Raw genomic sequence first — 23551 nt, 5'->3', positions numbered from 1 at the left:
TTATGTCTACAGTTGGCTTGTTTTTACTTGGAGTGGCTTGAACATACAGCATGTAATCTGTGCTGTTTGGCTCAAGTGTTAATCTGGTCATCACTGAATGCTTTAACAACAGATTTTCCATTTCAGTTTCTACAATGCTGCCTTCTCAAAGTAAAATACTTCACTATGTTCTTGCTTATGTTATAACTCACATTAAAATAGTATTATTACCAGAGCTGGGCCATAAAACCAAGGAAATGTCAGTCCATTTTAATGTTTCTAATTATATACAGCATAAGCCTACTCAGCAAATAGTGATTTCCTTTCTGCTATGCTCAAATTGTCTTTGAGGGTCTACAGTTAAAAGAGATTATATTAGATTTTGATTTGCAAGAACAATTTGCTGCTAAACTTCTTGGTTTGAAGAACATTCTGGTGTGGCAAGAAAGACATGTTTAATTTTTTGTCAGTTTTAAAGACTTATTTTTACTTACAGTAACGTGGAATATAAAAAAATACTATAGGAAAATGCCTGAGAAAATAGGATGCATTAAAATTCATGCCTGCCTGCAGTAAATCTGATATAAGTTATCTTTCCAGGAACTTAAGGTATATTTTTTATCATTATTCAGAATTTACATTGGAGCATTATATATACAATCAAGCCCTGAATTATCATGGGTTTTTCCATCCTTCAGTAAGGAGAGATGAAAAGACCCCTCATCTAGTTCCTGCAGAAAACATTTCATTAAGTTGATTCAGTCCCTCCATGCTATAACCCTTCCTCTTCCTAAGGAGCCTGCCACATTCTGTTGCCAGCTTTAGGTTTCATTTATCATTGGGGGAAATAAAAAGTGTTAGCTTTTCCCTTTTTTCTTTTTTTTCCTAATGGATTTACCTTAATGCTGATTTAAGATGTTTAACTTGGCTTCTTGGAATGTCTGTGTCTCCAGTTAATATTACTTTTTCCATGATCTTGGAGTTTGTGTTCCTACAAAAGATAACTCTTCCCTCAGCCAGAATTTGATTTCCGAAGTAGAAATTTAATTCCTTGAGTAAAAAAAAAAAAGGGAGGGGAGAGGACAGAAGCTTTATGAAATAAATGTTTGCAGAATAAGTCACATACTGTCTCTTCTCCTCCACCCCTCTCCCGATTTAAGTCAAATGCGTAGTGAATTGTGGTGTTTTATCTCCATAAAGGAACTCCACATCTGGCTTCTATACTTGAAATATATCGATCTTATTGTTCCATGTAGCTATCGATTCTGTGGTTAACTGTAGAAACTGTCAGGTTGGTATCACTGCAGTAATGTTAGTTATTTCACATACACATTTTTTTCATTCCAAATAGTACATTTTTACTACACCTATATTAAAACAATGCCTTAATTCCCTTTATAAAGTGGTCTATTTCAGCATTATTTTAAACAGGGAAAAATAGTATTTAGAAGCAGCAAAATCTAGATCACGGGGCAATTTTTGCCCCACTGAAGACAATAGCAAAAATTCTGCTGGTTTCAATAGGATCACATTTTTAGGTGAACAGGTCACACTAATTTCAGCATTACCACTAATGAATTGACAAGTTACTTAACAAATCAGTACTTCGCTTCACCTACCCATCAGTAAACTATCAAAGGAGTTTATAAGGTTACTGCTGAAAGTTAATAGTTGTAAATTTTCAAATTCTTGTTTAAAGGCATTCTAAAGCAGCGTATTACTAGTCTCCATTTAAAGTACTTGTACTTCAATGATATACTCCAGATATATTGCAGAACAGATATAAAATTTTGCTTATTATACCTGATTATACTAAACATTTACAGAAAAAAAATTAAGAATGTTTGACACTTCTGTAACTTTTACCATCTCCAAAATGTCTTGTAAAAAAAAACCAAACATGGGGGTCCACTTTATACATCAGTTAGCTGAGGCAACCTCTCAAAATGCAACAGCTGTTTAACAACACCCTGCAATACCACAGAGTAGGTTAACAGACTAGTTGAAACTGTAGGAACCCTGAAAGCAGGCTGCTGTTATCTGAACTGGAATTTGACCAGGATATGAAAGTTTACATAATGGTGTTTTTACAAAAACAATTGTTGTGTGCTGATCAAGAAAGAGAATGTTTCAAAGGAACAGTCTCATTAATGGCCTCCATTCATTGATAAAGCCGGAGCTGTAGAACAAAACCACACCAGGACAGAAAATCTCCAGTTTCCATCTGCAAGGTAACTACCTTCAGGCAGCTGTTGTTAAGAGGACAGCCACAGCTGCAGAAGAAACTGCATTCATTTTGAACTGGGCTAAAATTTTCTAACATAATTCAAGAATTTGCAGTGAGACTTCAGCATTTATTTTCTTGGGCAGCTGAGCTTCTCCTGGGATATCTTATCCAGAGTCAAGTCCCTAACATAAGCGATAGCTACTGAATCCAAATCATCCTATGTTGGACTTTGTCTTCACTAAGGAAAGAATGGGGCAGAGGCAGAAAGGGAAACAGGTTTGTTTCTTTTAGTTGGAACAATATATATTATATGTATTAGAGGGTTAAAACAATCTTCTGTTCCTACCTGTTTACCTTCACCGTGATAGCATGTAAAAACTACAAACTACCTTGCTCGTATTAGGATTTTATCACATTAAGGTGTTCTGTATCATCTAAAGCAACTGTTTTCCTTAGAGCAAAACAGATCCATTTCCTCAAATATATTAGTGCCCAAGTTTACTTAATGCGACCAAGTCATCCTGAGATGCAGAATTAAACACTCAAAACCAAAACATTTATTGAAAAAGTCAATTTGACATTATAAAGAAAAGCAAAAAAAGCTATCAGTTATTGTTTTCTTTTGACTATGTAATATTATTTCAACTAAAATTTTGGCTTCTTTTAGTTTACATATTTTCTTATTTTATGGGTTTTGTGATGTTATCAATCAGTCCATTTCACCTTACTAAAATACTGGAAAAAAAATCATTAGAACTTTTCAGGGATTCTAAATAAAACCCATTATGTTCATTCTACTGGAAGTTTTGGGATGTCTATTGTTTGTTCCGATTCAGAAATTTTTAAATGTTAAAGCATTGGACCTTGATGCAGAATGGAATTTCTAAGTCAATCTAATGTTAAGTATGAGCCTGAATTTTAGGCAAGTTTCAGTCATCTCGTAATGTCACTTGAGTGAACAAATGCTTTAACCTGTCAAGACAGACGCTGCTCCATTGTCTGTACAATTCATTTACCAGAAGTTAATTGCTTGCCAGTCATAAGGGATTTACAAATTCGTTTACCTCAGTGACTGACCTTCAACTAATAACAGATTAAAAAAATATTAAAATCTATTTTATTTCTTTTCCCAAAGAATTTCAGAGGCCTTATTTCGAAGTACAGATCCTATCCAAACCTGTGTATTTTACAAAATTTTCTGATATCACAACTCAATGGCTTCAAAATTCTACAATATATAAGTATCTTGCAGGTGTCCTGCTTAGTATCAACTTTCCTCACTCACCATTTGTTACACAAAAGTGCCTAGCTACAGCAACCCTTCCGTTTGACCTGTGTCACAAACGCCTGCAAATTTCTCCAATTGCTTCTAAAAATAAATTAGGGAACTTGTTATGATCTAAACCCACTAGCACTCATTTATGAATTAATTTTCACTAAGTAGTTTCTAAACTTGAATAACTTGTATGCTGCATGTCTTAGGCTGAAACCAGAAGCCAAGGAGATGGGGGAAGGGAGCAGGGAGTGATGTGCATTTAAAAACAGCTGTATAGATGACTTTTTTTTTTTTAAGGAAATCCTTCTTTCAGTGTGTGATTCTTTGTAACTGTCACATGATAAAACCTAACTATTTAGATAGGAAATCGACTCCATGGCTCTTTGGTCCCTACTGAATGGGGAACAGGGCCTTCTTTTGCTTTCCTGTAAATTCTGACCTCTTTTTTTTTTTTTTTTGTCCCTTTAAAATCCACCTACCACTTCTACTTTTTTGACATTTCACACCCTCTGTCACTTGGAAATGGGGCCACATTCTTTCCCAGTGAATAACACCAGCAACAAAAGAAACTCAAATTTAGAAAGCTGCAGGAAGCTAAGGACCACCTTAGGGTTCCAGAGACAAAAAACAACAGTCACGCCTTGTAACAGGACGGTCTACTGTTTCCGACTTGTTTGATGACTAGGTAAAACTCAGTTAGCTCAGACCTGCCAAATTCATGCAAACACCAACTCCAGAGAACGAGGGAGTCAGATCTTAAGACAAGCTCCACTCCACCCTGCCCTAGCTTATGATATTCAGATTGGTATCTGTAACCAGATTTATCTCACACACACAATTCAGGATGGAGGACAGGTGGTGTGATTTGGATCTGGGCCCATCTGTAATAGACAACTAATTAAAAAAAAAAAAGTTGATACAACCAGCATGAAAACATGTTTAAGCTTTCTTTAAGTAGATGATCAAACACTGAACTCTTTCAATTACTTTATGCCTCCGTTTACATTCCTGGAAGAAAAAACACACTAACTTAAAAGAACATTGAAACATGAGTAGTTCATATTTCTATGTAGTTCTTCAATTTCTGAGCTATGATTTCTTCTGTGCAGTGGTGATGGTTAGGAGAGAACAATGAATACCTCAAAACCAAGTGAGAATTTTATCTCTACGTCAGTGTTTGTTATGAACTTGCCTGTTTTCCACATACGAAAAATAAACTATATGTACTACACAGTACTGAAGAGTAGAAAGTGAAAAGGTTAAATACCCAGCAGAAGAACAAATTGCCAATTTTCCCCTCATCCATACACATGTTCATAATTGTTTTCCTCAGCAGCATTATGCAGTTTGTGACTGATGACTCTTAAAGGCAAATGTTTTGGGACTCTCCTAATTGTTGCTGGTTATACATTTACTTTTCAAATTCAGCAGTGATCAAAGGCACATACAAGTAAATCCTTATCTCGATTATGTTTAAACCTATTATTAGGACTGAAATAGAAAACAAACAACACTTCCATAATTTAAGCTTGTTTCATTTACCTGTCAACACTCTACACTGTCAGGTTCACCCCTTTGTGGATGGCAGGTTGTGTCACTCCCAAGTATGATTGCAGCCAGTGTCACATATTCGTTCTTCCCGGGCTCAGCAAGAAGCCATTTACTAACCATGGCAGCATCAAAACAGCAGGCAGGACATATGCATGCAGAAACAAAAGCTCCCAATGTATTTCGATGTAGCTCTCCTGGAACTCTGCTTCATATGAAAATAGGGGGCAAAAGAAATCTACAACAATCTCCTTTTGAGTTTTAATCGTATGCTCTGTTTTTTAAAAATCCTCTTGCAAGTTTGTTCAGCTAGTTTTAGAAAAGATTATTTTCGTAGCTTCCAAATACGCAAAGCCAATTGAAAGGAGCCTTTATATTAAGGCTATACGAACTGTAGGTGTGACTAGTTTTAAGATATATAACAAAACATTTAATCATATTGTTCTCAGAATTTGGCTTCTCAGTTCAGCTTGAATTTGGCAAAATTGTACTTACTGATCACAAATAATGATATTTAAAATATACTTGCAATTCACTTGGGTCTACTTATTTCACCTTCTATCTCTGCATTTTTTGTTTGCTCACATGAAACTCTCTAATGCTTGGCCAGCTGCAGATTCTCTACCACATGTGTTCATCTTTGCTCCTTCCCCTTTCTCCTGTGTTCATTCATACCTTTTCTTGCGTCCCCCTTTCTCATATCTGGCAATGGGTCAAGGGACAAACCTTTTAGAAAGTAACACAGAGACAAACACCAAAATAAGGGTTTGGTAAGACAGACTAAATATTACTGCAAATTTGCTTAAATTCAGAAAACTATAAAGCCTTTGGGTTTTTTTATTCATAGATTATGTGAGCATTTGTGTACTTCCTTTAGTGTTATTTCTTACTTGCTATGTGAAGCTGCTTCCTTAGGGGGTTTAAGGACCCATTGCTAAAGTTTTTCTCCCCTAGAAGTAACATTGTACTGTTCTCTCCTACTATTTTCAGAATCTGATAGACTTGTCAACATATTTTTTCATTTAAATCTTTTTTACTATAAAGCTGTGTGAGAGAACATATTGTTACAGTTTTTGAAGCACAGATACAAGCCTAACAGAGTACATCCGGGCAGTGTCAAGCTAAATGATACTGAAAATAGATGAAAAAACTGGTTCACTCAAGTTTTCATCTCCATGTGCTGGATTAGAGGTGGCTGCTGAGAAAGTTTAAAAAAATATTGATTAAACATAGATCAATGGTATTCCATAAGCAAAAACTGAGTACATCTAAAGTAGTGACTCAATGGTCACATGCTGGCTAAGTCTTTGCCTTTTAATGGTCTCAGATAGAGGAAGTTTACAATTTTAGCATGCGGTTCCCTGAAAATATAAATGATTAGGTATAAGTATGCAGTGTCTGGAAGATAAAAAGAACAGTACAGAGATATACTTAAGAAAGCAAGTGTTTATGTGCTTGATACAGTGTAGTTATAGTATATTACACAGAGTACACATGAGTTGCCTTGCCAAATTCAGACAGGATATAAATAGTGGTATTAGATGTTGGTGAAATTGTAAGTGGATACATATCAGTCTACTTTACAAGCAGTAATCCCTCTGCTGGCATTTAATATCACCTTCAGCGATCACTCTACCATCATGGACTTTTATATTCCATCATGGAGAATTTTTGGTGAGAAATCTGACTATTGTGAACACCGCTCTTGTATTACTATATTTGCTCTTGCCTTGTCTACCCTATTTCTGGCTTTGTCTACTCAATATCTGATATTCTGTCCTCTCTTTAGACACCCATTCATCGTCCACTTTGTTAAATACCCATTCAAGTACTGGCTCAAATAACCTTAATTACCTTCTCTGCTGCCACATATCCTAAATTCAGGAAAATCTTCTTCCACTGATACTCAAGTGTGCTCCTCTGTCATGCTGGCTGATGACCTGCATGGATGCAAACATCCAGTACATTCACTGAAGTAGAATCATAAGGATGAAGTGACCGGAGCTGCACAATCCAAAGAAGTAATTTTATTTTGTAAATTCAAATGCAAATTGTTCTTCACAAGGGTTTGAAATTCCAACTTTCATATTCAAGTTCCCAAGTGGTGTAGTGGTGCAACATTTTAATGATTATCCCCTCAAGCCATTCACAAAAGACATTGATTGAATCATCATTAGTTGCTTTCCTAGCAGCATAAACCTATATGGATCAATATATTTCCTGACTTTGTTCAAAGGCAAATTGTAATGATTCTATTGCTCGCAGAGTCATACTCAAACACTTTGATGCTTCCCCGAGTTTGATAAATGCAACCCCTTTGAATAGTACAGCACATACCTATCCATCATCGTGAAATGACCCCATCATTACAGTACAGCTCTGAGATTGCACATCCATTCATCAAATGTCTTTCTTTGACTATAATGGTAAATTCCAAGTTCGTATTCATTTGTAAAGTTTCGTATCATTCTTTTCTTTACTGCGAGCAGCGGACATTATATCCGTGAAAGAATTAGGAACAGCAGCATCACAAATACTATCAATACTTTTCACGAAGGAGCCTCTTAATCAGAATTTGTTAGTACCCCACATGTTCTCATTTTTTAACAGATCACAGGACAGTTCTCATCTAATGGGACAGAGGGAGAGACTCTGCTCATACTGTCTTCCCTCCAGTAGGTAGCTGCCATAGGCTAAATATATTACCAAACTTTTGCAATTTCCTCAGTGGTATTCCCTCTAAGCAATCCCATACACTCAGAAATTCCCAAATCTGCCTTGTTCTTTGAAAACATACCAAGCAAACATAAAGAGCTATACGCTACTATTACAACTGCAGGTAACTGCAGATTTCCTTGCAGCCTGGCTGGGAAAATAAAAAAATCTGGGAAGGACTTTACAGAATGGAAAAGCAGAGTTTGAAATGGACTCCTTTTAAGTGACCTTTGGCTGATGACATAATGCTCTTTGTCACAACCGCTTCTGCTGTGCAGCAAGTATTAGAGAGTTAGTAAAAGGCTAATGAAAAATACAGGCTATTCTTGAGTATGCCATAAATAAAATAACTTTTCTTAATTAATAAAAATAGAATATAAGCTAACCATGCTTAATGGTCTAGCTACAGAGACTGTTCATAAATTCAGTTACCTGGGATCAAATTTATCCAATCAGAACCTGTCCAACGGAAACTGGAAAAATTTGAAGAACAGTTGATCCATCCATGGCTTCCCTTATGAAAGCCTGAAAAAAACATTTCACCTCAAAAAGAAGAAAGATTTGACTGCTGAAATGCTTAATTTTTGCTGTAGCAGCTTATGAGTGTGACTTCTCAGAAATTACTGATAGTGACAGAAAGAAAATTGAAGCTTTTGAGATGTGGTGCAAGCGAAGACTCTTGCATATCTCCCGGACAGAAAAGATGATAAATGCTCATATTAAATATATTATTGGAGAAAAGTAGACTTGGTTGTCAGAAATGAATAGGTGTCAATGTATGTGCTTTGGACACATCAGGAGTAGAGATGGAAATAACCTTGAGAATGTAATTACGGAGTGAATGGTGACAAGTCATCATAATAGAGAACAGCTAGAAAGGAGGTGGATAGATGACACACAGTAGACTGCTGTGACTTCAGTTTCTGAATGCTCAAAAGTAGCAATGGATCAAGGAGGCTTCTAAAAATTCTCCTGTGAAATCACTAATATGCAGGTGCCAATAAATTGATTTTACTTAACTTGCAAGCAAAGGAAACAAGTGCAGTTGTTCTGTCAGTACAGTATTTTGTAAATTACAAGTGTATTCGCAAATACACATTTTTTCACAATGGCTTAAACACATTGACAATCACAATCCTTGTCATTTCTGAACGTGCCTTGATACCACAAAAAAGTCCGGTGGCAAGTATAACTGCCCCGTCCCCAAGCATGACTCAGAATAAGGACATTTTCAGACAGCACAGGAGAAAGCCCTCCTTACAAAAACCAGAGCAAAACAACATTAGGCAGATTATGGCTAGGGATTGGTTTCAAAGGAGTATATCATCCATACAGTATGTGGTCCTTCCCTTTATTCAGAACTGGTGGTACCCCATGAAAAGTCAGCAAGTCGTGGCACTCTGCCAGGGAAGCCCTTTGTCTCCAGCTGATTGTCTTCATGAGATAATACACACAAGTCCTCCTCCACCCTTTTATGGATTTTGCTTGGTCAATGTAGATCATGGGAGACACACATAAATCCCTGTTTTCAGGACAAAACTTGCTTCCCGGTCTATTGTTAGATGAGAGTAATTTCACTACAAATACCCTCTGGAATGGGACACCTTTTGGAGCTCTTTCATTGTGGCAATGCACATTGTGAAGAAACTCACCTTTGACTCAGGTGAGTGTAACCACTGTTCTCAATTTACAGATATAAAAAACATCAATTCTTTTATAAAAATAGGTAGTTAAAACATTTAGGTGCTGTTATCAAAGACATGTTGCGCTGCAAAGTTTAATTAGAAACCTCACAGATATCTCTGAAGATCCAGTGCAGCAAACTTAGAGGGTATAACTTTAACTGGAGGAGCTGTGTGCAACTGCATGTGTGAGAGAATCAACAGACGGACAAAGAGGAAAGACGACCAGAAACAAGGGCTAATACCAAAGTCAAAAAGCTAAGAGAGAAAGCTGCTGTGCAAAACCGAGGACAAAAAACTATTTTCCAGGGTTTGATTTTTACTGAGTTCAGAGGAACTGATGTATTGCAGGAAAATATGTGTATCATTTAAATAAGCTTTCATAAGGCGGGGGGGAGCATTCATGATTAGGAAGCAACCTGCCAGAAAGCAACCTGCTAGATATCAAAAAAACAAGTAATTAAGCTTCCCCCCTCCCTTGACCTATTCAACTGTGACTTAAAAGATTTAATATTGAAGGAACACACTCCACCACCTGGTTCTGCAAAGCAGGAGCTTTCAAGAGCGTAACTATTATTAGGAAGACAAGTGCTTTAGCGCTTTCCTAACCTATCATATAGGATTTCTTACTTGTTTGCCCAGTTGACTGACAGATACGACTTATTCTGCAGTTCATGACACACTGTTGTGTCTTGACTAGTTCTTGATCATTATTACTACCCATGCCTACTGTACTAACAAAGACCTGAGGACAACCATTAAGCTGTTCCTGGAAACGTGCGCATAGCTTAACTTAATCAACATGAATTAAGGGATTTTCTGTGCTTAAAGTAATCACTCCATACTCTCTTCTGTTTCACCTGAAAGCCTTTTTGTTCTGAAAATCTTGTGCTGCGTTATTTCCCCTACAAGTAAAACCACCATATTCTTCTTTTCTTGGTACTTTTCTCTAACCTTTCCTGGCATGATACAGAGAAAGCAGCACCCCACAAGACCACCCCACAAGAGTGTTAAGCACCTAAATTACACTTGCAGTGATAGTCTAAAATATATTAATAAAACAAACAAACAACAAACAGATTGGAGTAAATACATTCTAATAAAAATAATGGGAGTAAAAGTAAATAAATTCAAAAATAAATTTGTCCAGGTAGGGACTCAATAAAATCTGGGTAAATAGACTGAGTAATCTGGGTAATAGACTGAGTCTTATTATTAGACAGAGACATCCATTAAGACCCAAGGGATCATGTGAACCTGGCTACAGCTGTACAAGAAGCAGACTCCAAGTCAGATCTCAGCTGCTTGCTGAAATTAGAAGGGTGAAGGTCAAACAAGCAAAGGCAACAAACCAGACACTAGCAGCTGTAATCATATCTGTGAGCAGATTTCAGGACTATTCAGATTAAGAGTACCCCAGGTCAGATTATCTGAAGCTTTTATGTTTGCACATTCTGAAAATGCCATGCATATATTCAAACTAACTGGCAGTTAAGTGTTCATTCATACTTCCCTTAATTGGGTGTGATATCAGAACCACACGCTTTGTTTCAACCCTTTAGAATTTCAAATGGTGCAGAAGTACAAATCCCGCTGCTTCTCTTCTGAGAAAAGATGGGCCACTGCCTAATCATCCCATGATTACAGAATTTGCACCTACTCCTCTCTCAACCACTTTGCTGATCATGATTTGTCTAAGACTCATTCAAAACACCCTGTATCTGACAAACAGCATTTACATTAATGGCTATCCTAAGAGCACTCTGACAGTTTTACACTAGTATGCTTGGCAAAATACTCCAGCTGTGGACCTAGGGTATGTCATCAAGGTAATCTGTTGATTACCAGAATCTACAGTCAGACAACAAATTATACCAGGAATGGAACAGTCTACCAGTAGAAACTGCACCTACATTTAATGGCTAAGGACTCCAACAACATTGTCGCCGAGGGGTGGTCAAAGTTTTCATACTGCTGACTAATCATTATTTGTGAAAGCAGAAATTTAGTGTGAACCTCTCCTAGATACTCAGCTTTCAATTGATGTATTTCAGGACTTTTTCCGTGTTATATACTACAGATACGAAATCCTGAGAATTAAAAATCTTCAAACATTACTCCACAGTAATTGCTAACTTCACTATTTATCTGAAGTCTGCAAGAAGACAGAGCAATGTTGGTCCACAGCCAAGAGTACTCCAGTGTAGGGCTTCACAAACAATTTGCTCAAGATGAAATAAAATTGGAATTAAATGTGCAAACTTTGCCTGGCACTTTCAAGTGAAGTCTTTGAACTGCCACATTAACTACATGTTAGTTACAGTGTACATACACCTTAGAATGCAAGAGTTTATCTTATTCTTCAGTGGAAAATAGACGTGACTAGAAGTGCATACCAGAGGCTCTGCACTGTGTTTGTCCTTAACTTAGACTAAAAACAAGTTGTGGGAGCATAGCCCTCTACCCTTTCATTCTTATTCCTACTTCATGACCACTTGTATAAAAATTTCTAGGTAAAGATGCTGTCACTTTGTGAAAAACTTGTAACCACAAGATTACAAGAAAATATTGTGACACTGTAGGTCACATTAGTGATATACATAAAATACTGCTTTTCAGTGACAATAAAACAATGCTTTAAAAACCATGAAGTTCAGAGACTTAGGTGAGATTTCTAGAATATGATACCCATAATACTTAAATTCTGCCCAAAGAGAAGCCTAACATCTTCCTAGCTTTGTGCTTGGGTCATATAAAAACCTCAGCAAAGGTCACTTCAAATTTATTTCTTGCCTCATTTTTACTAACTTACATCCTCTCTTTTTCTATTTAAATTGAAGACAGCTCATATAGGTTTTTGATACATACTTTCTTTTTTTAGTTACAGAATAATCCTCTAGGATTTGTTTCTGATTTATTGTGTTAATACAAGCGTATTAAAAATAAGGAATCTACACCAAATTAATTGCTTATATTAGTCATTGGATTGGGGAAGCGAAATACCTAATGTAACAAAAGTAAGGATAAAAAACCCCAAATTTGTTACAAGTGTAATAGTTCTGACAGTACATATTATTTTATTGGCAACAAATAAGAGTTGATAGCTAGTCTGAGTACTTCAGCTCTAAGGCAAATCTAAACAGCCACTGAAGTTCGGATTAGGAAAGATTAAATGCTTGGTGTTAGCTTTATTTGTTTATTAAATCAGTACAACCTTGTTAAAACTGAATTGTGTATCCCACTCTTACAGTCACCTGTTCATCATGAATGCCCCAATCTATCAATCCTTAAGCCTGGAGAGAATAATTTTACCTAACCCTGGACTCACAGCCAGATTTAAACACCTTGTGTGGTGGCACCCTTCTAGATTTCCAAATCCGTGTCTGAGATCTCCTAAACGTGCCTTGCAACTCTCAGTTATTTTCACTATAATCCTTCTGAGCTGGTTTCATAGAAGCTATGGACATACAAGGCTTTAACTTCCCTAGGACAGCACTGCAGGGAGACAAGGAACACAGGTGTAGGAAAGAAATTTCCTACCCACGTGCTATTGCACCAGAAATACCCGAGTGCTCCTCAGTCTTTGTACGTTTTCCTCCCATACCTTGTAAACCTGGAATTTGGCACACTTCACCCTAATCTTACTCACTTATCCTTTTCCTATCCCCTCACCTTCCTGCATCTTTCCTTTGTGACTGGCAAGCCACACCAGCCCCTCAGCTGTGCCCAGCGAGGCCCCAGCCACACACGTGCAGCACCTGCACAGAAACCCATCCCTCCACACAGACTGGTCCCAGCCTCCCACCTTTAATTTGCTCTACAGAAAATGCATTTGAGATTTTAAAAATTGAGAAGAATGATACTTCTAGCTAGTCTGAGTAACCAAGAATAGTCAGTTGAAGACTCTAAATTAGTCTTGATCAGTTAAAAGTCATCTTTCAGTTGTCATGCACCTTCTCTGAGGAGGGCGGGTATCTGGAAAACGCTTTATAGCCGACCTATATTTAAGACATGCAGGGCACATAATGCAAGTTCAAAACAGATGTATCCCACTTTGCTGCTGACTTTCCAGACATACCCAATCTCTTGGAAATATGAAAGAATATTAAGTTACAAAGACATTTTGCGTGGAAGGAATTCCTGAGTTGGCTGGCAAGGGCTCCTTCAGTCTGCATATTCAAGTTTCTCCTGAAGATTTATAACTAAACGTTTGAGAAACTCATCTACCAACAACGAGGAAGAAAAATTTGGACGTTGACGTGTGGATGCTGCTCTTCCCCCCATCTGCCTGAAGTAGGGCTATTTACTCCTACCTGCCACAGCACTCTCCGTGCCACCCCAACACACCCTTTCCCCCCCATTTTCTTATTTATCACGCCAACCAGGCCCCACCACCGGCACCAGCTGCCCGAGGGACCGGCCAGACGAGACCGCGCAGCCATGAGTAGCCCGGCTCCATGAGGAAACACAAACATGTCTCTCCCCCTCCCGCACACGGTGCTGCCGCCCTGCAGCCGGGAACCCGCCGCGCCCTCCCCGGCAATCCCGGCAGCCGACCCCAGGCCTCGCTCTCGGGGCCGGCCGTTGCCCCCCGCCGCCCAGGAGGAGAGCCCCGCGGGGCCGGGGCCCGGCCGGAGAGCGGCCCTCAGGCGGCGGCCCGGCCGCTCCGGGGGTTTTGGCGCCAAGCGGGAGGCAGCGCTGCGGCGGCCGCACCCGGTACTGCCCGCTGCCGCCGCCCTGCGCGGGGCTCGCCGGGGTGCGCGACTTACTGGCCGGCCTCGCCCCTGCCTCGGGGCTGGGGCTGGGGGATCCTAGCTGGGCGGCGCTGCGGGCCCGGCCCCAGGCCCGAGGGCGGGCGGGCAGGGGGAGGGGAGCGGCGCGGAGCCTCCTCCTGGGCTGTTCTTCCCCGGCCGGACGGAGAGCGGCACTGTGTCCCCGCGGCGCACGCTCCGCCGGAGCCTCCCCCTCTCCCCAGCCACAGCCGCCGCTGCCGCCACCGAGTAGCCTCCCCCTCCCCCCACCCTTCCCCGAGCAGGAGCCGCCGCCGCACCGCGGAGCAGGGAGGCGGCGAGAACAGCCAGGGCAGCGGCCGGCGGGGGTGGTGGCGGAGCGGCGAGGACCACCCGGCACGGAGGCTACTCAATGCTGCACCTTCCGGAGCTGCATGAGGTAAAGGCGGCTCCGGGTCCCGCTTCCCTCCGTCCCCGCTTCCCCCCTCCCCGTCGCCCCTAGGACGGCGGGGGTGTGTGTGCGGGGGCGGCGGGGGGGGCTCTTTGTGGGCCCGGCCGGGTGCGGGGCGGCGGGGCGAGGAGGGGCTGCGGAGCGAGGGGCTAAGGGGACATGAAGTTGCGGGAACAAATGGAAAGTGGAGAGTGGCCTGGCCCCCTCCCCGGGGGGGCTCCCGCCGCCGCGGGGGGCTCGGGCGGGGGGCTCGGCGCCGGGCGGGGGGGGGCCGGCGGGGGTGTTTTGTTTGTGCTCGCCGCCGCCTCCCTCCCTCTCTCCCTCCCCCTCTCCTGTTGGTTCCTCTGCCTCCTGATAGTTTTGAGGCCTAACTGTTTAGGCCTCGTCTCCCGGCTCCGGGGCCGGTGTGCCGGCTCCGAAGCCCCCCCGGGGCCGGGAATTGCACCCCCGGCCCCCTCCTCGGGCCGTAACGGGCCCTCGGCCCCGGGGCATCCTTCGATCGAGTCCGAAATTTCATTGTAAAATCGTCGGCTCCGAACTAACAGTGTTGGGCTGGAGCAGCCCCGCAATGAAAGGAGGCGCCGGAGGGGAATGGAGGGGCCGGAGTTGTGGGGAGCGGCGGCGGGCCGGGCCTCGCTCCGGCGGCGCCCAGCGCGGGGGGATGCGGCGGGGGCAGCGGCGGGGGGCGCAGCTGGCGGGGCGATAGCCGGGGCCTTCTGCGAATTGAGGGTGAGAAATGGAAAAAGAGGGTTAGAAAGTCGTTTCCATTCCGCTGAACTTTTGTTTTCTGACCGATAGAGGCCGGTAGAGGACTGTGGAGAAGGAAAGTTTATCACCAGCAGCACCAGGATGGACTTCCCTGCTACCCAACCAAAACCTGCTGCCGATGGTAAAATCATCTACTATCCTCCTGGAGTGAAGGAGATTACGGACAAAATTACGAACGATGAGGTGGTTAAACGGTTAAAGGTGAGCAATCCTGACCACCGTCCCCTTCCCGGCAGCTTTTGCTTCTTAAGGTCAGCATTTCATCACGGGAGAGAACTGCCAGAGTTTCCTTGTCATAGTTGAAATGTCTCCTTCTTGCCTGCAAACCTTTATGGGAATACCACTTCCTTGCTTTTCCTTAAAAGAGGAGGAGTCATTTTTGTAATTCGTGACTGTACTCTTGCGAGCTCTCTCAAAGCCAGAGTTGATACATTTAACTGCTCATTTGTATGTGACATACATCCACAGTGTTGGTAAAAGGTCTGAAGTGGAATCATAAGTCATAATTGCAGGATGTTACTGAAAATTTTTGTTGGTAAGCTCGAAGGTTTTTGTGGGTTCCAGCACTTTGAGCAAGCATAGCTGGGTGGGGGAAATAAGTAGATCTAGTTAAGGGTAATCTTGATTGAAAAGACAGTACTGTTCGCAGACAGCAAAGATGAATTTCTGGAGTTTGTAGGTGGAACTTTGAAATTGTTTTATATGTAAAACCTGCCTCAGATTTTGCAATTTGATATAATTCATTGTTTCTTTCCTATTCAGTATAACTGGTGCTTGGCAAAGTTGCTAAATTTTCCTAAGCAAAAGAGGCTGTTACAAAAGCATCTTCTCTGTGTGTTTGACAGCATCCTGGGGGACTGTGAGGCTTATCTCTGGTTTTGGTTTTTTTTTTTTTTTTAAATCCCTTTTTGCACTGGAAACATGAAATACTACTGTGATACAGTAGTGTTGTTTCTTAACTCTATGCTGAAAATAGAGAATAAAGTTGAGCATTGATCAAATATTGGCACAGCTTGTTTGGTAATGCCATGGTCTTTGGACCAGAAAGTTGTCGTAACCTGGGATTTGGTTCTGTGCCCAGGGTGGAGACGTAGTAATAATTTTTTTAGAGATCGGAAATATTCTCTCATCTGACGATCTGTTTCCCCATCACAACAGTGACCCCACAAAGACTGAAAAATAAAAATCATGGTCTTGGCTACTCAGTACATCAAAAAATGTCTTGCCTATAAATGTGACGAGAATGTAGGCTTTGTGTTTTGCTTTCAAAGCAGCAAGGCACATGTCAGTTTTTTCTTTGAAAACGAGCCTTGTTGTCCAATTACAGTTTTGAAAATTATTGAATGGGCAAGTCCAGCCTAGTATTTTCAAAACTCCAGTGGAATATTGCCAGTTACAGGAAAAGATCCTAGAGTTTTGATTGTTTGGACAGAGACCTTGAATCAAAGTCTCTCTCTGTCGAATGGTTGAGGTGCTTGTCAAAATGGGTATTTTATTTTGTCCCAGTTGGAGAGCTTGCAGCGGTGAGCTGTGCCATTCCTAGATAACAGGAATAATAGAATTTCAAAGTCATGCATGTATGTTTTGCTGAATTCACATCTGTACGTTGGACATAATTTTTAGCCTAAGAGCAGGTGTTTTTCTCTAATTTTTTTACAAACTACTGTTTGTATTCAGACAACCTCAAGTCTGTAGACTAATTTTAAATGGGAACAAATACTTTACTAGTGGACCTACCATCACTGAAACAACAGAGGAGGATTTTTCTTATCTTGTTGGTACTGCTTAATCAGTTTGAGGAATTTTTTTGGTCAGATACTGGCTTTACTGAAGCATCAAGAAAAACGGAAGTACTGTACAGTTTAGAAGTCAACGAACAAGTATTTTTTCTTTATGTTTTTGTATAGACATATATATAATCTTTATTTATTAAATCCATGCATCTTGATATCACCTTGATTTATAAAAACAAATTGACTTTGCCATGTGGAATATTATGATGATGCAGTGCTTGGGATGGAAGTGCTTGAAAAAATTTTGTTCAATTAAAAGATAACTTTCCACAACTTTAAGTATGACATAATGATAAAAGCCAGCTTTAGCGGAATGTACAATTTTAGGCATGAATCGATCCTTGAAACTGTAGGTTTTTTACCTTCTTCTTGGCCATGTATGATCTAAAGCTGCTCTCTGTGTCTCTCACAGACAATGCGTGTATAACTTGGTGTTTTGGCCACCAGGCTTTGGGTCAGTTCCTGCAGATTTTTGTTGTTTTAGCTTATTGAAGTCATGGTCAACTTAATTGGTTACAAATTTGTGTCCTTATTAGCAACTTTTCTGATATCACATCTGTATTTTTGTGTCCAGACCTCTTCTCGTAATGAAGGCTTTTCTTGTTGTTGGAACTTGAGACGTTCTGGGCACCTGTCCCAGAGTGCCTGAGCAGCAGCTTTTGTGCCAAGGACTTTTAAAAAGAATGTTTTTCTATCCTTTCCCTCCTTCTGCTTGGGGTTGTGGGTAATAAAATGTAGGCCAGATTCATTTACAGTGTTTTGATATAGCTGTATGATAACATTAGCACTGTCCTGAAAATGGAAATATTGAGAATTTTAAAATCAACATGTACTTTCTGAGCAATGTAGAAAGGAAGAGCCTCTGGGTTGCATATATATGATGAATGGAACACCAGTTCTGGTGCTTAATGGAGTCGAATGTGGTTTCTGGTGTATTACATTACATTGATGGGTTGGTGCCTTCTTGGAGTGGGACAGTATGTGATGTATAATTTCAGCTATTGAAGAAGTGATTTTAACTGGGGTGTGCTGTGGCTGGGGACAAGTGTCCGTTTAATAGATCCAATTAAGTTTAACCAAACTAGGCAGCTATCATGTTAGCAGAGAGTTGAGGCTTACTGTACTTTGACCACAAAATTATTTCTTTTTTTGGCTAATGTTCCTCTTTACAGTGCATCTGTTTAACTTATGTAGTGATTGGTTTTAGGGCTGTAAGTCTGCTTGTCAATTTAGTAGACTTGTGAGGAGAGGTGATAACTTCTATTTAACTAAGCGATAGAAGTGGAAAACAAACAATTCTGAGGCACACAAGTAGTCCTTGTTCAGTTCCAAAATCGAGCCAGCAGTTAAATACAAGTTGAGAACAATTGTAGTTAGCAATATAATATTTCTTCCCATAAGATAGTTGAAGATTGAAAGAAGTTTTAGAAACTCAGCATCTGCTTTGCTGCAAAGCTTCTCTACAACTATTGAATTTTTTTCAAAATTGACTGTATTTTACTGCCTTGTCAAACTCCAGACTTGTATATTGTTGTCAGTAAACTGTTAAATCTTAGATATAACTTTCTTTGGTCAGAACAGAATATTTTGATGTCATTTATATATAGAACCCCATCATCATTATGAATAAGATTAACAGTAGTGTTCTTAATCATCAGATACACTAAAAATAGCCCCATCAATCCAAAATGCATAGAGTTTCTCAGAGACCGACTTAAACAGCCTTTGTAGGCAAAGCCAAAACTGCCGCTGAAAGAAGTGTCTCTCTCTGCTGCATGTCCCAACCTCTGTTCTGTACCCTCTCTACAAGCATTTTGTTTTACTGCATGCCAAAACGGATGGGTGAGCAGATCTGGGTTAAAACTTAGGAGGAAGAAAACCCCAAACCTTTATTAATTTTAGCCTGAATCATTTTCTTGCCTGATTTATTGTTACAGTTTTGTGCTGGCATAGGGAAAAAAGCAACTTCTTTCTGTGGCAGTTCTGCCTTAGAGTGTTGAAGGAACTTCAGAGTCGATTTTAATGTGAAAGTTTGCAAATGTTATCTTTTGAGATAGTTTTGCAGAAACAATGCAAAAGTCCCTATCACTGTCTAGATTTTTTAAGTAAAAGAAATAATGCATGATGACGAGTTCAGGTATAGCTTTGTACCAACAACTACAGTTTGGTAAAGTGTGTGACAAGTCTGTAGAAAAAAGGAAAACATTTATAGTCCAGTGTTTATTTTACCTATAGATATCAGTGTAAGCAATGCTAATTCATAAAATCTGTAAAAAGCACATTTAACCAGACAGTAAAGATACAGAATTACAAAAAAAAACCAAACAAAAAAAAAAAAGGAAGAAAAGGAAGTTTCTGAAATTAGTTTCAGCATAGAGATTTTTAACAAACATTTAAGGCAGTGTAAAAACCTGTCTTTGTGAAATTAAGAGTTTTATAGGTTTGAATTTATTGAGGACGATGTAGTTCTCCTTTGTCATAGCTTGGGTTAGTATTCTGTATTCTGAGGGTTTTTTTTTTGTTTGGGGGAGTGATTTTCCTTTTGTTTTTCAATCAGTCCAGTAGTCTTGTTGCTTTTCCCATGGCGACAGTCCAGCAAGGCATTTTCTGGGAGAGTTTCTTTTGATTTCCACACACACACACACCCTTCCACCCTCTCCCCGATTCTTCCCCTGCCACCCCACCCCAAGGCCTAGCTTGTGATCTTCTGGAGAAGTTAGCACTCCTAGTGTGCCTTGAAGTCTTCCTTATCTTGTCCCATGGCATTTCTTAGTTATCTGATATGTATTTCTGCCAGAGTGAAACAAAAACTCCCTCTCCTTCTTCCCATTGTCTTTCTGCATGTTCTTGTGATTATTAGATGTCGGCCTCTTTGTAGTTGGGCCTGTTGTGTCTTTATCTTCGGAAGATTATCCTCATATCACTAGAAATAGTTGATGCTAGTAATTTATCATATTATGCACAGGTGGTTTTTAGGCATCTGTTGTGTAATGTTAAAATTGAGAAAGGTTGCTTTTTTGCTACTTAAATGTTTTGGAGTAGGCTGGAAGTATGTGAGAGGAAAAAAAAGTTGCTCTTCACCCACAGTGATATTTCTGCATCAGTTAATGGCCACTCTCTGCGATTGTGTAGTTAGGTGGGCCTTTGATCTGACCTGGCTATGCTTAGGTAGTTATTTTGAAGGAAACTAAAAAAACATAAATTAAGAGTATCATCTGGGAGAAAAAAATCTATTTTATATTGCGTCATACAGTAGAATTTGGTGTATTTGAGCGGAAAAGGTAAACATATTAAGTATGTTGGATTGTATTAGTTAGTAAATACTATTTGCTGGCAAGACTTAGATGGCATCAGTATTTTCATGGCTTAGACCTCTGACTTGCATGTACTTACATGCTTACATTTAAGAATTATAAGTAGTTTTGTGGAGGTCGTATAGTGAGGAAATGATCCACAGTTAATTATTCTAACAATTTTTAAACTTCCATTAATTGTATTTAACTGCAGACTGCAGTTTGCAATGTTCTTGAGCTATTGCTGGCCACATAAGCCTAAAGCCAAATTTCTAATTTGATTTTGCTCATAGTTTAATCTTTTTAATTAGTTTGACTCCTGTAACAATCAAGTTTTTCATTAACTAGGACAGGCCACTAGTCAGAGAAGAAGAAATCTTGTTCTGATTCTTTTTTTTCCAATGGAATATTAGCTGTTTGCTTTGTAAATGTCCCAATTTTATCAAACCTTAGAGAAATAGACCATGTAGGCTCACTTAGTTCACCCAGATGTTACTTAATTTCAAACTGATTGATGATGAGACCCTTTGTTTTTGTATCTGATAATTTTCTTTTGTTACAAGTGCATCAGTGATTAATGACAATTTCACCCGTACAATATTATTCTAGTGGTTTCCTGGCAACAAGAAGATAAATATTGTGAAAGAAAAGAAACCCCAATTTGAAAGAGGGAAAAGACAGAGATTGCTGAATTAGGAATGGTAACTTCTGATGATTGACCATCAAAATGGACAGGCTAGTTCAGAAGTTGTTATGCCCTCATTTATTCTACTATAAACCTTGAAGAATTATTAATTTTGTTCTTGTGCTAATGCTTTTTTGTGAGGATGTGATGTTAATCACAGTTTAAAAGATGGGGAACTGAAGAGGAAAGGAAAAAACCCAAACACAAGACGGACAAGCTGGCTTTGTATGCCTGATTTGGCATTTCTAAAATGTGACTTCTGAAGTGACTGTGCATTCTGTTGCGCTTCACATGTTCACACCACAAGTTCCTTTGATTTCAGTTACATTTCTGAATGCCTAGCACTTCTGTAAACCAGGCCTCATCATTCCTGCTTAAGAACCCATAAAATTACAAACGTTTTCTGTGAAAACCTTGTTATAGGCTGTTTAACAGGCATTGTATAGAAACTTCGTAATAGGTGGGAGGCTGGCATTCAAGTCTTCAGGCTTAACTGTTTTAAAACATGGCATAGAATATTCCTTTCCTGCAATATTTTCCTTCAGTTATAATCTTCCAGCTTCAATAAATAAGGAAGGTAGCCTTTGGGCAATACGCTCCTCTACCAAACAACCTTGATTAACTCCAGAGCGAGTCCTTTCTGTGGACTGAATGAAGTAATGGGTTCAAGTTTTTGGTTGTGTGGGGGTTTCTTTTGGGGGGGGATGTAAGGGGTTTTGTGTGTTTGCTTTTGTTGTGGGTTATTTGTTTTTTTTTTTAAAGAAAAAAAGAAAAGAAAGGTATGTAATCACTTACCAATTACCATATTAACGTTAGCATTGAGGAGAGTGACTAGAGGTTTGAGGAGTATAGGACTGTTTACCTTGGAAAAGAGATGAATAAGAGTTGCTGTGATAAAAGCATACAAAATAATGACAGATAGTAAATTAGGAATTTCTGGGTTTGCGCCCCTTTCCTGAAGAAAGAGTATTCATTGAAATTGAAACTTAAAAAATTGTTGAAGGTTAAATATTTCTTAGGGTCATACTGGAAGGCTGCATCAAAGCAGAGCTGAACTGATGTTGTCTTTAGTATAAGTGACGTGCTTTGTAAATCACTTACTTTAGGTGGCTGAGCCTGTCAGTATGTATTTTTATGGTATAATGTGTGAGACTCCTTGTGTATTCAAATATTTTAAATAAAGTTTGGATACAAAATCCTTTACATATCACTGGATTCTTATGAGGAGTTTGTATGTGTAAGTTTGCAAAACAGCAGGAGCCTTAACTATGCTCAAAGACTCATAAACGAAGTGTTAATCTCACAACAGCCCTATGAAGTGAAAGAAAAATTATCCCTTGGTTTGCAGACAGTAATATGGAGATGATTGATAGGAAGGGGAATCAAACATTATCTGAGGTTACTTTTCTTCCTTGTCTACTTGAATCAGTGCATATTATCTTGTCTGCTTAATGCCTGTGTGCATCTTTTGCTACCAAAAAAGAAAAACAACAGACAAAATAATTAGCAGATCATTGGTTCACAGTATATGTTATAGCCATTGTGGTAGTTAAAGAAATGAAACTTTTGTCTTGTCCCCAATCTATGTTAAACATTCTTCATATATGAAATTTTTCCAGACCGCAGTATCTTCTTAATGACCATTGTTACCTAGAAATCTAAAACACATGCTTATTATTGGTGTCACTGAAAGCAGTGTGTGTTTGCTGGCTCTGCAGCTGCAGTAAACTTAATGAACTGTATTCCCACTGCTGTGCTGACATCAGAATTTGGCTGTTGCAAAGATGTCTTAAGCATGATGAAGTACCGTTAAAGGTAAACAAAGATAAAATTGGCACAAAGTATGTTCCTGCTTAGAAAGGAAGGTTGAAAACTCCATAGTACCTAGATAGCATGGGCTATACTAAACATATGTTTTATTTATGTGAGACAGATGATACGTACTTATCTGATGGAGGTGTCAGAGCTGCAGTGTTAGGATCAGTTTTGCAGCCATAGTGGGGGAAAAATCCATTCAAATTTACTGTGAAGACTGGTCAGCCTTTTTTTAATGTCTTAGTATTTCTCAAGTGAGTTCCCATTTCTTTCTAGTTGTTCAGTAATACTACCTAATCTTAATGGTGCTCTATTGTCTTCCATGAATAGAGCCTGTCACCTTTTGCTGAAACAGTTTGGTGTAGTCATTAGCAATTTCAGGCCTTATATTACATTTTTAGTGTTGTATTTTAATACCTTATGGTAGAAATTATGACATCTGTCTCCAGGAGATTTATCAAAATTTTCCAAACTGTTGAAGCACAGAGAAAGTTTTGTACTGGCAATATACATCCATAAGCATTAAAGAGACTTATCTTTTCTATTTACAAATAATTTTTTGAACTGATACAGACATTAAAGATGAAGG

General features: G+C 39.5%; 2 protein-coding genes across 4 annotated transcripts in view; one reads left to right on the top strand and one right to left on the bottom strand.

The window, feature by feature from the left end:
- N4BP2 (NEDD4 binding protein 2) overlaps positions 1 to 14332 on the bottom strand; it is a 61430-nt gene extending 47098 nt beyond the window's left edge. The window contains exon 1 of the mRNA XM_068403022.1: positions 14197 to 14332. The gene's annotated coding sequence lies outside the window, so the exon portion shown is untranslated. The remainder of the gene's footprint in view (positions 1 to 14196) is intronic.
- Positions 14220 to 23551, top strand: part of PDS5A (PDS5 cohesin associated factor A) — an 84147-nt gene continuing 74815 nt past the window's right edge. For 2 of the 3 annotated variants that reach the window (XM_068403031.1, XM_068403030.1), the window contains exons 1-2: positions 14220 to 14596; positions 15407 to 15577. In XM_068403031.1, the coding sequence (XP_068259132.1) occupies positions 14570 to 14596; positions 15407 to 15577 (198 nt within the window). In that variant the 5' untranslated portion in view covers positions 14220 to 14569. The remainder of the gene's footprint in view (positions 14597 to 15406; positions 15578 to 23551) is intronic. The other variant, XM_068403032.1, reaches the window with a different exon arrangement.

This window comes from Nyctibius grandis, chromosome 6, assembly GCF_013368605.1.
Source record: "Nyctibius grandis isolate bNycGra1 chromosome 6, bNycGra1.pri, whole genome shotgun sequence".
In the NCBI taxonomy this organism is placed as follows: domain Eukaryota; kingdom Metazoa; phylum Chordata; class Aves; order Nyctibiiformes; family Nyctibiidae; genus Nyctibius; species Nyctibius grandis.
Note: the sequence above shows the minus strand (reverse complement) of the source record. Positions and strands in the feature narration are given on the sequence as shown.